At 32.7% G+C, this 13,805-nt stretch overlaps 1 protein-coding gene across 7 annotated transcripts in view; it reads left to right on the top strand.

Moving 5' to 3' along the window:
* USP15 (ubiquitin specific peptidase 15) overlaps positions 1 to 13,805 on the top strand; it is a 128,737-nt gene that overhangs the window by 62,001 nt on the left and 52,931 nt on the right. For 6 of the 7 annotated variants that reach the window (XR_006735766.1, XM_045553458.1, XM_045553461.1 and 3 more), the window contains one exon: positions 13,270 to 13,356. The exons of the other annotated variant lie outside the window; for it this stretch is intronic. Coding sequence is in view for 5 of the 6 variants with exons in the window: in XM_045553458.1 (XP_045409414.1) it covers positions 13,270 to 13,356 (87 nt within the window). In the remaining variant the exon portion in view is untranslated. The remainder of the gene's footprint in view (positions 1 to 13,269; positions 13,357 to 13,805) is intronic. 7 annotated transcript variants of the gene reach the window in all.

Genomic DNA, 13,805 nt, shown 5'->3' with positions numbered 1-13,805 from the left:
GATACAATTCACTGTTTGTATATGATACAACCATCTACATAAAATCCAAAACGATCAGCAGACTGCTAGAACTGAGAAAATCCAGCAAGATTTTCTAAAACAAGATTAATTTATAAAAACCAGTAAGTTTTTTTCTATACCCAGTGGTCAGCAATCTTTTTTATACAGAACCAGATAAATATTTTCATTTTGGGGGGCCATGTGGTCTCTGTCACAACCATATCTCTACCAGTGTAGCACAAAAGTAGTCTTAGACATTGTGTTAACAAATGGGCATAGCTGTGTTCTGATAAAACTTTATAAGCAGGTGGCAAGCTTGGATTTGGCCTGTGAGCCATGCATTTCCAACCCCTGCTGTATACAATGAATAACCCACTTAGGAAATAGTATAACAACAATTAAACTAGTTAAGAATGAGTAAAACCTTCATGGGAAAAAATTCTAAATTTATTAGAAGACAAAGACTGTCACGTGCTATGTGGCTTAACCTAGTAATGCCTGTTTTCTATAAGTCTGTCATGTCAGTGCCTCCTATTCAAAATTCTTTTCTGCGTTTTGTTTTTTTTTTTTTTTTAAGAAACTTGACAACTCATTCTTAAATTAGCATGGAACAGTAGAGGTTCAGGATTAGCTAAGTCAATTTTGACAAGAGGAAAGAAGGAGCACTCGACCTACTAGATACTGAGAATTACTACACAGATTTGTTTTATTAATAATGAAAACAATATGATGCTACCAAAAGCAAGGCAAATATGCTGGAATAAACTAGTAAGCTCAGTAAGATTCATATATGTTTAAGAACTCCATATATGATGTGGCACAACTAGGCAATGAGATTGCTTAAAGCAGACGAATACTTAGATTTTATTTGAACTAGCTATTTTGGAAAAGAAAGTTAGATCCTTACTTGATACTTTATATACAAATGCTGACTCCAGAAGAATTAAAGACCCAAGTAAGAAATGTAAATCGTTAAAGCTAATAGAAGAAATTTTAAAGAATATCTATATCATAGGGATCACAGAACATAATGTGAAAAATTAATGGGTTTGATTACATTCAAATTCTATTAAAGGAGCCTTACACAGTTAAAAGTCAAATGTCAGCTTTGGAACATCTAAAACCTACAAGAAATACCTGTAATATATAAAGAACTGCTACAAATTAACAAAAAGGAAAATAGCTTTTAAAAAATAAACAAAAGATATGAACAGATAGTTTAAGGGAAAGCTCAAGTGCTGACAGGTAGATGAGATGATAGATAAACATTAGTAATCAGAAAAAATGAAAGTAATGCATGAGATACAACCTTTCACTCATCCGAATGACAGATAATTTAAAGGTGATGCAAAGTTTTGGGTAGAATGTAGAAGTCTTTATGTACTGATGATGGACTTGTAAACTGGTACTGCTATTCCATAAATCAGCCAGTATTTAATTAAATCAGTAGGGTTTAATCCCTCTGATCCAACACTTTTATGCAGGTCTTTGAGGATATATATCTTTATAGCTGTGTTGTTTGTGGTAATAAGGAGTTGGAGACAGCCTAGTTAATATCCATCACTGGTAGAGAGAATTAAAAAAATGAGATGGTGGTAACAATGGTGAGATCTTGTAAACTAGATGAAGCTTTATAACATACAGTTGAAAGAAAGAAACAGAATGAGATTAATAATTCAGTTTCATTTATGAACAGAAAAAGCACTTACAATAGAAGGAAATAGGGATAGAGATTAGAGGAGGAAAAAAGTTTGAGGCAGTATCACTTACTTTTATTTATATTTATATATTGAAGCAAGGATGCAGATTCTTTTGCTCTGGATGAATGCCCTCTTTAAAAAACACACACACACAAATAGGAATATCTTTGTATTCATTGAAAGCACATTATAAGAACATTATGTAACTTACGCAAAGTCAACTCCAGGAAAAGACATGTAATTTTAGATCCTCAAGAAAAAAACTTCAAGATATTAAGATATGGAATAGCCGTTTATACTCCTCAAAGTTGTCATCATATCTCTCAAAAGATGACTCCTGGCCCTCTGCTAGTTCTAATAAATATCACTAATGTGGGAATCTGTCCAGCACTCATGCTGGATAGCATGTAACTAGTTCCTACCTAGGATATCAAAAGCCAAGGGAAAATAAAGTTGTAATACAATGATATAAAGAAGAATCACCTATACAACTTATTAAAACATAGTTTCCTGGACCCTATCCCCAGAATTTTTGATTTGGTAGATCTGGACGTGACTTATTTCTAATAAGCTCACAGGTGATGCCAATGCTGTTGGTCTAAGGACCACACTTTGAGAAATTCTGTAAGTAATATTTCTTGACATATGTATTATGTGGACCAGCATAGACAGCAGCTTCCACAGTTCTTACCCTCGACCAGCAAAATATAAATCTTTATGGTGAGCCCAGGAATTTATATTTTAACTGCTTCTTATGATAGGCATATGTGAAAGCATATTAGTATCTTACTTGTCTGACTGTTCTATACCACTGGAAACAGGAACTTAAGTGCTCTGGAGGTCCTAAAATTGTATTAGGCCCATTTTGATCAGAATTGAAACTATGTATCCTCAGCTGAAGTGTAAATTTTTGGGCTACCTGGGAAGAAATGCTAAGTATTCAAAAATGTTAAGGGTAAAATACCACTTTATTTAAAACATATAGTTCTGTAGTTACAAAAAAATGTCTATGTGTATACTTTTAATTAGCACCTAAAACAACTCAAAGTCTATATTAGAACTTACCTAAAAAATCTAAGAACTTACCTAAAAAATCTAAGAACTTACCTAAAAAATACTCACAAGTTTTCTAACTGGATTTTTGTTAGATATCGACATATAACTTGGAATTATCATCTTTATGTTCATGTTACATTTTTAAAGTACTTATTAGTATTTTTAGAATTTGCATTTCTAATCTAGTTTTTAAGAATCTGATTTGTAAGAAGTTCTCAAAAACATGATCTTCTCTAATGATACCTTAGAAATAAAGTTTTCTCCCCTCCAAGTTTTTTATTCTGTTAAGTTTGACTATTTATTTTCCAAGAATGTTAGCGTTGGGTAGGATAGTCTAATTATTCTATTGAAGACGTGTGGCCAGTTAAGTCTTGTATTTTTAAACAGTGATTTTATAGTAGAATAATTGTAGAAGCCTGAGGTTTCATAAAGAGAGGAGAAACTTACATCAATGGGTTAACCCTTACTTCACCAGAAAATTTAATGTTACCACCTTATTACTTAGCCATGGCTTCTGAGGTACAGCTTTACTCCATTTTGACTAAATTGTATATTAATTTTTTTTCCATACAGTTTGACTTAGGTACAGTTATTTCACTGAATGCCTTTGAAATTATTAAGAAAAAGATCTAAATTTTGCTGTTTTTCTGAAATAAGTAAAAATTCCCTCTTGTGAGGGTAGCATTAGAATTTAATTTATTCATTTTCATTAATTACTTAAAAAATATTGATAAAAGACATGTGATTAGATGTTTGGTCAAAAAATGTTAAGAGTCATTAATGATTCTGAAGAGGCAATTTCATGGAATAGAAAACATCTAGAGGAGAATTTACCATCCACCAGATAAAGCATGAGTGGCTGAAAAATATCAAATCGAAAACCATGCTAATAGTTCGTACTCATACACTGTCCCTCTACTATTTGTGGTGTTATGATTAACAGAATTCCAAATTGATGACGGAAACACTAAGTATAAACTTAAGCTAGTGCCATAACAGTATTTTTACAGCACTCTCTCCCTGAGTGCTCTGCTTAGAGAGAGGAAACACTATAAATAAAGTCATTGCATACTACTTTTTGGTTGGAACAGATAATAAGCATGTAGGTAACTCTGTAATATTCTATTTTTGTTTTCATTTTTTACACCATCTGTATCGGTATTGCACACGTAATACTTCTTTGGAATTTTTTAGAGAATAATTAAGCTCAGTTTGCATATATAATTGCAAAACTAAATGGATTCAGAATTGGTGCATAGACCTATTTGGTTAAAAATTACTAAAATAAATGTTAGGAAACTTATCTCATAAAGCAGTGGTCCCCAACTTTTTTGCACCAGGCACCGGTCATGGAAGATAATTTTTGCTTGGACTGGGGGTCGGGGTGGGGGTGGGAGGAGATTTGTGGGCAGAGTCCGTGATGCGCAGACCAGAAACCAGCTGTGGCCTGGGGGTTGGGGAGCATAGCCATAAAGTGTTGATTTCATTTTGACAATTAATAAATTGTATTGAGACTTTTTAAGTATTTATAAGCATGATAGGCTCTGATTATTTGAAACATTAGTAGATTTTGTTATGAACAGTTTTCTTTTTATACAAAAAGTAATATGGTTATTATAGGTCACAGAAAATAAACTTAAAATTTCTATGAAAGTTTACAAATTTGTTACCAATTTTAACTCTTTTCAAATACTGGAAGTGGAGAGTTGAGTGATTTTAGTTTGTGGGAGTCAAGAGGATAGCTCAAGAGCCATTCTTTCATTCCTTGTCATTCATTGAATTCATATGTTTTAAATTAATAACACCAGTCTTCAATTTGAAATGCAATATATGAGTGAAAAGGAGATTTAGAAAGATTCAAAATGTTTGTAAAAAGACAACAAATTGCAGATTGTGGAATATAGAATATTCACAAATCTGCTTTTTGTTTTTTTTTCCAAACATTTTGAATCTTTCTAAATCTCCTTTCATGCTTTATTTCATTTTATCTCATTAAGAAACAGATATGAAATGGTTTTTTTTGAGATTTTAAATTTTGAAATAATGGAACAGCCAAACAAAAATGCCTAAGATACAATTAAAGATAGGGAACCAAAGCTTGGAGAGTAATGAGAAGTGGGAAATAAAAGTATATATGAATTATCTAAATCAAAAATGTGGAGAACAATATACTAAAACCTTAAATGATATCCCAAGGTAATGATAAAGGATCAAATAAAATGGTCATGAAGGTTCAGGAAAATTTGGACCCTGTTTTGTCACAGAGGCCAAGGGAAAAGAGCTGCTAGAACTAAGAGATCATCAGCAATGCTAACTGTTTCAGAGATGGGAGAGATAGAGAACAGAAAGGGTTAATGTACTTGGCAAGTAGAAACCTTTGTTTAAACTAACCTGTGGTATTCAGGCAGCATGATGGGAAGGAGAAATAGATAACAGGGAAAGAGGGGATAAATATTCTAGTCAGAAAAGGGAACAACTGGTGTAGAGCGCTCATAAAGAAATGTACTGAAAGAAGAAAGATAAATAAGGTGAGACTTGGTTGGAGAGACAGGATTCCTGGAGAGGGAGAGAAACTACTTTATGAATCTGTTATTTAAATATACCCTAAGTATTTGTCACCTAAATATGTACCCTTTCTAGGTATGTGTCACTTAAAGAGAAAGGCATTATAATAATGTTTGAATAAAGTTCCTGTGTACTACTGTTAGGTTTGTTCCAGGTGGGAACCCCAAAAGTCTGTATAGGGTGGAATGCAGTTAATGGAAAACAGATTTGTAAAACAATAGTGGCAGGAGGCTGGAGAGTCCTCAAGACATTGTAAATCTAACAGACAGCTGCAGTCAGCATTCCTATTTCCTCCTGATAAGGATGATTATATGCCCCCCCATCTCTATAGGATGAGACTGAAGCAGGGGTCCCAGAAATTCGTTGTTTAAAAAAATTTATTGCAGCAGCTGTTCTGGCCCAGGTACTCACTACCCCCTGCGAAACCCTCTGTAAAACCCAAGGCTTTCCCCTCCCTCAGTATGGACGCTCTTTGCCTCCACTCATCTGCACCCAGATGCTCAAAATAAATGGCATTTTGCTACACATGAGGCTTTGTGTGTCTCTCTCTGGGCTCCGGACCTAACACTACTATTTACCAATAGACTGCTTTTATATTGTTATTTTAAAACATTGACTGCTATACTAGAAAAAAGAAATTTTTCCCTGGGGCCATGGTGTTTTATTACGAAAATAGAATAAAAACTTCGAAAGCAAAACGATCCTTTCTAATTTACTGAAAAATTTGTTATTTCTTATTGTTTTCTGTGCGTGAGTTATATGCAGTTAAGTTGTTGATATTAGTTGCAATAATAATAACATCAACAAGTAAGATTTTCACAAACCAACTGCCAGCCCCAGGCTCAAAACTAGCGTGAGTTAAATACAACTCACGTGGCAGTTCATGTGTTAAGTTGTCTAAACTCCAGATCCTTTCTGGAAATGCTTGTGTGTGTACATAAACACATTACCCTATAATTCTGTACTTACAGATTACTCAATTTAATATTCATTAAGATCTTAAATATGTATGCTAATTTTTCTTTGAATATGTACATAGATTAAACAGATCTTTTCTACATTTAAAACTTCTACCTACTTTGTGTTGTGTAAAGATAATATATAACCTAGTACCACCATGTCTCCAAGTTTTATCAGAGTGTGATTGTAGTCAAGATTAACTAGTGTTAGATTCAACATTTAAAAGCCATTATCTAAATTTAATTGAAGTTAGAAAATTTAGGCAATATATTATATGTCTAAATGAATTTAAGTGTAGAGTTCTCATACAGATACTTGATACTCACAGGTGCTCACAAATAATTATTGGATACTTTCTTCCTTTTCCCCTGATTTGTGCCAAAAGGGATATGAGCAATTTACAGTAGTAACACATATAAATCAAGGTTAACTATATAAATAGATACAGAAATGAGGACAAAAGGAAAATAAATGTTGTAGTCACAGTAAGATGAAATCAGAGGTGAAGTTAGCTGATAGGAGCAGTAAGGGCCTTTGCAGTTATTAAGATTGATCTACAAATGAATGGGCCTTTTTTGGATCCTGATTCAAACTAACCAACTAGGAGGGAAAAAAAATTTGAGATAGTTGGGCAAAAATTGAACAGAACTGGATATTGGATTGGAACTGATAATGATATGTGGTGATTAAAACAAAACAGATCCCTTATCTGTTAGGGATACATGCTGTAGTATTTATAGGTGAGATTATGGGTGTAGAATTTGCTTTAAACTAGTCCAACAAAAGAAGGAGCGGGGAGGTTGTGGGGATTATAGATAAAATAAGAATGATAGAATGTTAATTGTTTTGTTTTCTTTTTTTCTTTTTTTTTTAATCTAAAATTCTGACTTGGCTGGAAGAGTGTTAATTTTTGAAGCTGAGTGACTGATACTGAATACATGAGTATTTGTATGTTTCAAAATTTCTAAGTTTAAAATTAAAATGGGTTGCAATTTGGTACTGAGATTCATGGTGGCTGAAGAAAAGTGATTTCAATTTCATTTTTAAAAAGTGGAATGTTTTATATTATAAATACTATACATAAAATTAAGCAGTCAAAATAAGGAACAGAAATGAAGCTATAACATGCAATTTATATATAAATTCTTTAAACTCTCTTTTGTGTATTTTTAAGTACCTAATTTAACCAGCGTGGCACACAGCAAATGCTATTGAATTGAACTAATCTGTATCTCACAACAGGAAAAGTGTTTAAGTTTCATGGGATTTAAAATTTTCCTTTTCTCTAACAACTTGTCTTAGGATGATGGCTAGAAATGGAGTTTAAGGTTGGTCTTGTTTTTGTTAATAAGATAATTTTTGTTTTATAAAGTTAGTTTGTTATATAATGTTAGGTTTGAAAATAAATATAAAAGTCTTTAATTGGTTTGCTATGTTAACATTCAGACTTAAATTCTCTACATTTTGGTTGCTTAACATGCTATTAGATTTCCACGTATGTTAAATATTCAGTTAACTTACTAAGAGCAAGATGTGTTTTTCTTTTGAAGTAAGAAGCTCAACTTAGCCTTGAAACATACTGAGCATAGGGAAATCCACATGCTATAAACATTTATTTGTCAGGGGTAAGGTTGAACTTTCTCTGTTCATGAAACCACTTCAGCTATAATAAATGGATGTCTTTCCTTTTTCTGTCTTAAGAGAAAATACATTATACCTTGTGTTACACCTAGCCCAAACTGGCCAAAATTAGTTTAACTCTAGGTAAGTGTTATCCAGTCATTGTATAATATTCTAAGCATTTCTTCTTGCCTCTTTCTAGAAAGCCACTAAAGCAGAGTTGTTGGTGAACAGTGTAATTTCCAAATTACGTCACAGAAAGAGAGCTAAAGGGCTCTGGTTATCATCTGTACACTGACTAGTCAACCCCTAAATAATCTGACATTAACTCCACAAATATTAGCTAGATTGGGGCTGTGTGTAATCTCGGTCAGAAGTTGAAATCAGAATAGATACATGATCTGTTATCATTCATCAGTAGTGTCTATAACATCATTTAAAAATTGTTATAGTTCACCTTTACTGTGGACCACATCCATCCTTACCTCTCTGCTCTCCTTGCTATTTAAGGTTAGTCTGTCTATAGTATTTATTCTAATACTTCCTAGTCCTTGCTTTTCCATTATTTTCTTTCTCCTGTGCGTATAAATACCTAGCATACTGCCACACATATGGTACACACTAGTTCATTTTTTTTCCAGTGTCATCTTCCCTCTCATCCTATGAATATAAACAAGTTTCTCTCATCTTTAAAAACAAAAACCATACACTTTCTCTAAATACCATTCTTTAGCTTTTTTTTCCTTTGACATCTGACTCCTTTAAAAAGGCTGTACTTAGCTGTTGCTTATCACCCATTCAGAATTTAACAAAGTTCTTATTTGCTTTTTTTAACCTATTTGACTTGTCTTTAATACTTCCTTTGGATAACTGTTTCCTAAAGAAATTCTCTGAATTTGAATGCATGATACCACCTCTTTTTCAAGGACTCTTCTCACCTCTCTGACCAATCCTGTATCTGTCTAGCTCCCTGCTTCTTCATGGTTGCCACATTGGGTTATGTGGGTAGTGTACGGCTCTAGGGGGCATCTCACATTGTAATCTACGTGAAAGGCCCTGCCTGGCATGGTACTGTGTGCACAGCTTCACTGAATGTATGCAGCAATCCTGCTCAGACCTAAAATGCATTGATTAAGGAAGATTTCTGTCAGAAGACCTCTTTTTTCATGTCATAGTAGGTATCGAAGGTTACATGACACATTTCTATGCTCGTGCTCTCTGACAGCTCAAACTGACACCAATATGCCATTCTGTATTTCTAGCCTAGACCTCTGTACTTAATTCCAGATTTTTCCTAAATTTCCTGTAGGACTCCCCACGTCAGATTGAACAAAATCTTTTTTACCCCACCTACTCCCATCCCCTCAACCTAAACTGTATTCATTTCCTATATTCCCTATTTTACATACCATCTCAGAGCTAGCTTGAGTTCCTCCTTCATCCTCACCTCTCTCCTCTAATTACTCAGCAAGTCTTATAGATTGTACTTCATAAACTTGAAGTGTTCAAACATTTTCATCTCAGTACCCCAGTGTAGTCTTAAAAATCATTAAAGACTCAAAGAATTTCTGTTCATGTGGGTTGTATCTATTAATGATTTTCATATTAGAAATTGAAATAAAATTTTAAGATACTTATTTTTAAATAATAATACTAAACCACTATATTTGACAACATTTTTATGAAAAAATAACAGCTTTCCAAAAAAAATTTACCAAGAAGAGTAGCATTGTTTTACATTTTTGCAAATTTCTTTAATATCCGATTGAATAGAAGACAGCTAAATTCTCATATGTGCTTCTGCGTTTAATTTATTATGACATATTGTTTGGGTTGAAGTACATAAAGAAAATTCAACCTCACACAGATATAGTCGAAAAAGGGAGGAGTATTTTCAGTTAATTAATACTACATCAAAAATTCACCAGTGGTGGTTTAAGTCTTAAAGGTAATACTATCACATTAAAATCTTTAATATGTAACCTCACACATTTTGTTCATTTGTAAAATATTGATTGAGTTATGCAGATCTTCCAAATGTTGACACATTTTATTATATGACAATATTTTTCCATCACATATGTTAAAACATCATCAATCTTAAGAGCCTAAGTATTGGGAAGCACATGGTGGCAGAGTCATTTTCCAAGATGCTAATTTTTGTTTGAAAGCTTGAATTTCCTCATTAACAACACTTTGAGTTGTTTTCCTTAAAGTGACAGGCTGCCTTCATTCATTTTTGAGAAAATATCTGCTAGATGGCCAAGTCTGCATAATCACAGGCAATTATTTTTAACTGCAAAAGAGTAAAAAGAGTGGTGTCATGAAGAGTGACTAGTACCACTTGCAATTCAAATAACTGCACAAGTTTTTCTTCGTGGCAGCCATGATACTTCAGTATGCAGCAGATATGCTTTATGCAAACTTTCCAGTTTCTCAAAAAATACTTTAAAAAGGAGCAATTAAGGATTAAGATTTAACAAAGTCAATAATTTTTATTTTTCCAATGTGGATGTTCTTAAGTGGAACTTTGTTTTCTACGGTGGAATGGTGAAGTAGTTTAGTGCTACTGCTTTGATGCACACAAGTGCCAGCAGTTTTACCCACAATTGCTTTTGCACTATTAGTGCAAATCTCCATTCAGTGAAAGAGTTCATATAACATTTAAATAACAATTTGTTATTATTATGACAATAGTTTTACCTTACAAATGGACACCTTGAAAGGGTCTTGGATGCCCCCGGGGTCCACAGACTATGAGAACTGCTTCCTAAATATCCAAGATATGTTGTTCTTGCCCACTTCACTTTCTTAACTCCAAGCCTTATTAATTCTCACCTTTGTTATTTTTATAGTATCCTAACTGATCTCGCATTCTTCAGTCTTTTTCTCTTCTTCAAGAATTATCTTTCTAGAATATAAATCTGATTTTATTGATATTCTATTAAAATCTTTCAACATGCCTCAGCACAATTGGATGAAATCTAAACCCCTTCATAGAACATAATAGACATTTTATTATCATCATACCTACCTTACTAACTTCTATTTCTGTCACCACGTACTTCCTACTCTTTCAGTCTAGCTGGGTTTACTGAGCACTTCATAGTTTTTTCAGTCCCATATATTTGCATATGCTATTCTTTCCACCTAGGATACTCTCCCTGCTCCTTCCCACCTATCCCTTTAACTACACATCATTTTAAAATCACATCATGTTATTACCCACAAAATTTTATATTAAAATTTGTTATAGCAGTTATTGTTCTGTAGTTATTTTGCTTATATACCATTTTTTTTTAATTACATTGTGAGCTGTTTGAGGTCAGGAACTGTTTGTCATTGTATTCCCAGTACTTATCAAGGGTGAGGCATATAGTAATCATTTAATAAATGTTTGAGTGTTTGAATGAATTCCATACAAACTCTAAAACTACGAATTAACTGCATGATATTTCACTTTCTTTTCCTTTTAATACAATCCTTAGATAGAGTTGCTAATAAATAATCAAAAAGGGCATAGATGAGCAGAAAAAGAAATATATAAAATATACACTATATGTGTATGTATTTAATATACGCAGCCACTTTATTGGATAAAGTCATGAATATTTTGTAACTTTTACTATAGGTAAGATTCAAGGGAATGTTTTGGTTTATACGTGTGCTTCTGAAGAGTTATAATGGATTACATTTTGAAAAATTAACCTCTGAGTTATAATGGATTATAACTCAGTCTCTAACCAATTTAGACTGTTCCCCCTAGTTTAGAATTCTTAATATGGAGGCAAAAATGCCAGGATATTTCTATATTTTTATTATTTCAAAACTAGTACTGAGAAATATTAGGATTATTAAAATTACTTTTTTAAATGTGTTTTCCACATAATTTTGTATTAAAATTTGGGTGATCGTATTTTGTGTTTTAAGCTTAGTATAGTAAAATAAAATCTTGTTAAAGGGACTTCTGTGAGAAAGGCATCTAACTAGAAGTCCCACTTAATGTAATTCATCCCTTCATCAGCAAAAAGAACCTCTTTCAAGGGCTAGCCTTGGTGGCTCATGTCTGTAATACTAGTACTTTGGGACCTGAAGTGGGAGGATTGCATGAGGCCAGGAGTTCAAGACTAGCCTGAGCAAGAGCAAGACCCCTGTGTCTTCAAAAAATAGAAAAATTAGCCAGGCGTGATAGCCCCACCTACTGGGGAGGCTGAGGCAGGAGAAACACTTGAGCCCAGGAGTTAGGTTGCAATGAGCTGTGATGATACCGCTGTCTCCAAAAAAACGAACTTCCTTCAAAAGAAAGAAAATTTTTTCCAAGATTTCATAATGTATAAAACTTTGAAAGTTAAATTTTTCTTATATTTAAGAACTTTTGTTAACTACCATTTATTCTTCATAACACATTCTAAATACATATATTTAGATATATCCAAATTACCTAAAAGCAGATTTTACAGATTATACTTTCCTACCCATAGACCATTTCATTGTTTATTAGCACCTGGGTAGAGGAAAAAATTATTTTTTAAAAACTAATCACTTTGGGCCTCACTAATTTAGCATTTACTATGACTGAGTACTGGACTAACACTTAGCTTTTTACAGCCCATGACCTAGATGTTGCCTCGTAAAATAAAATTGCTTACAGAATTACAAGAGTAATTGAATCTTTCAGAGATCTTTAAGTCCTTTAATTATTTCTGTATAACAGATTTATCCTTTATAAGTAATGCCTTTAAAGCATATTTGTTGATTAAAAGCCAGTAGTAATTGAGATTTCTTCAGAAAGATTCTAAATTAGTGAGGTGTGTATAATATAATCAGACTTATGTCTTTCCCATTTTTCCAGAGAAAACTTTGTCCAAATATTACTTCTTGGGATTATGTTTGGGATTCTCTTATGCTATTCTATCCCCATTGCCTTAAATTTTTAAGAACTGAAAACATTCTCTTATCTCTGTGTCAGTGTTGTATTAATTAGAATGCCATGGCACCTACTAAGAAACAAAGTAAAATATTTGAATTCTATTGATTTATGGAAATTGATTGTAAAATGTTAGTAATGGTTACCTGGACTCAGAAATGGGTACATCGGGTTAGTAGATTTATAGGAGTAATAGCAGGTTGCATATTAAATTTGATAAATTTTATTAGAAAAGAGTTCCTTCTGTATCATTATATTTTATAAGGAAAAATACATTGGAAATTGAAAACCAAAGGATATATAGTGATTTTGCTCATAAATCTGTTTTCCAGCATTCATTTACTACAAACATTGTCATCTGTTAGTTCTTTTCTTTATTTCATAATTAATTTCAAAATTCTTCATTTTTTTATCTAATTTAACATTTTCATATTTTTAAAGGTCCCCAGGTGCATCCAATTTTTCAACTTTACCAAAGATCTCTCCTTCATCTCTATCAAATAATTATAACAACATCAACAACAGAAAGTAAGCACTGAATCTTAAAAACTCTTTGTTTAATTGATCGCCCTATTGTGGTTGCAAAAAATCTCTTGTATCTAAAATTTAGGATAAACGTCTTAATGCATTAAAATTGGTTTTCTTTCAAATTACTGATCAGTTCCTCCATGAGTAACTTAACATGAAAGAAAGCAGTTATAAACTACTTCTTGATTTAATACATATACTACAATAGTTTACTGAAAGAAATAAAGCACTTTCAGAATTTTACATACAAAACACTATTGAAATATAGAAATTTGTTAGAACTCAATTTTTTAGGGAGAATGTAAAGTTCAGATGTCATTTTAGGACTAGACATGTAGTCATCCATAATAATGTCTTTGTTTTGTTTTGTTTTTGTTTTTATTTAGAGACAGGGTTTTGCTCTTTCACCCAGGATGAAGTGCAGTTGGTGCAATCATAGTTCACTGCAG

Source organism: Lemur catta, chromosome 6 (genome assembly GCF_020740605.2).
Source record: "Lemur catta isolate mLemCat1 chromosome 6, mLemCat1.pri, whole genome shotgun sequence".
In the NCBI taxonomy this organism is placed as follows: domain Eukaryota; kingdom Metazoa; phylum Chordata; class Mammalia; order Primates; family Lemuridae; genus Lemur; species Lemur catta.
The sequence above is the reverse complement of the archived record's forward strand: the minus strand, read 5'-3'. Positions and strand labels throughout refer to the sequence as shown.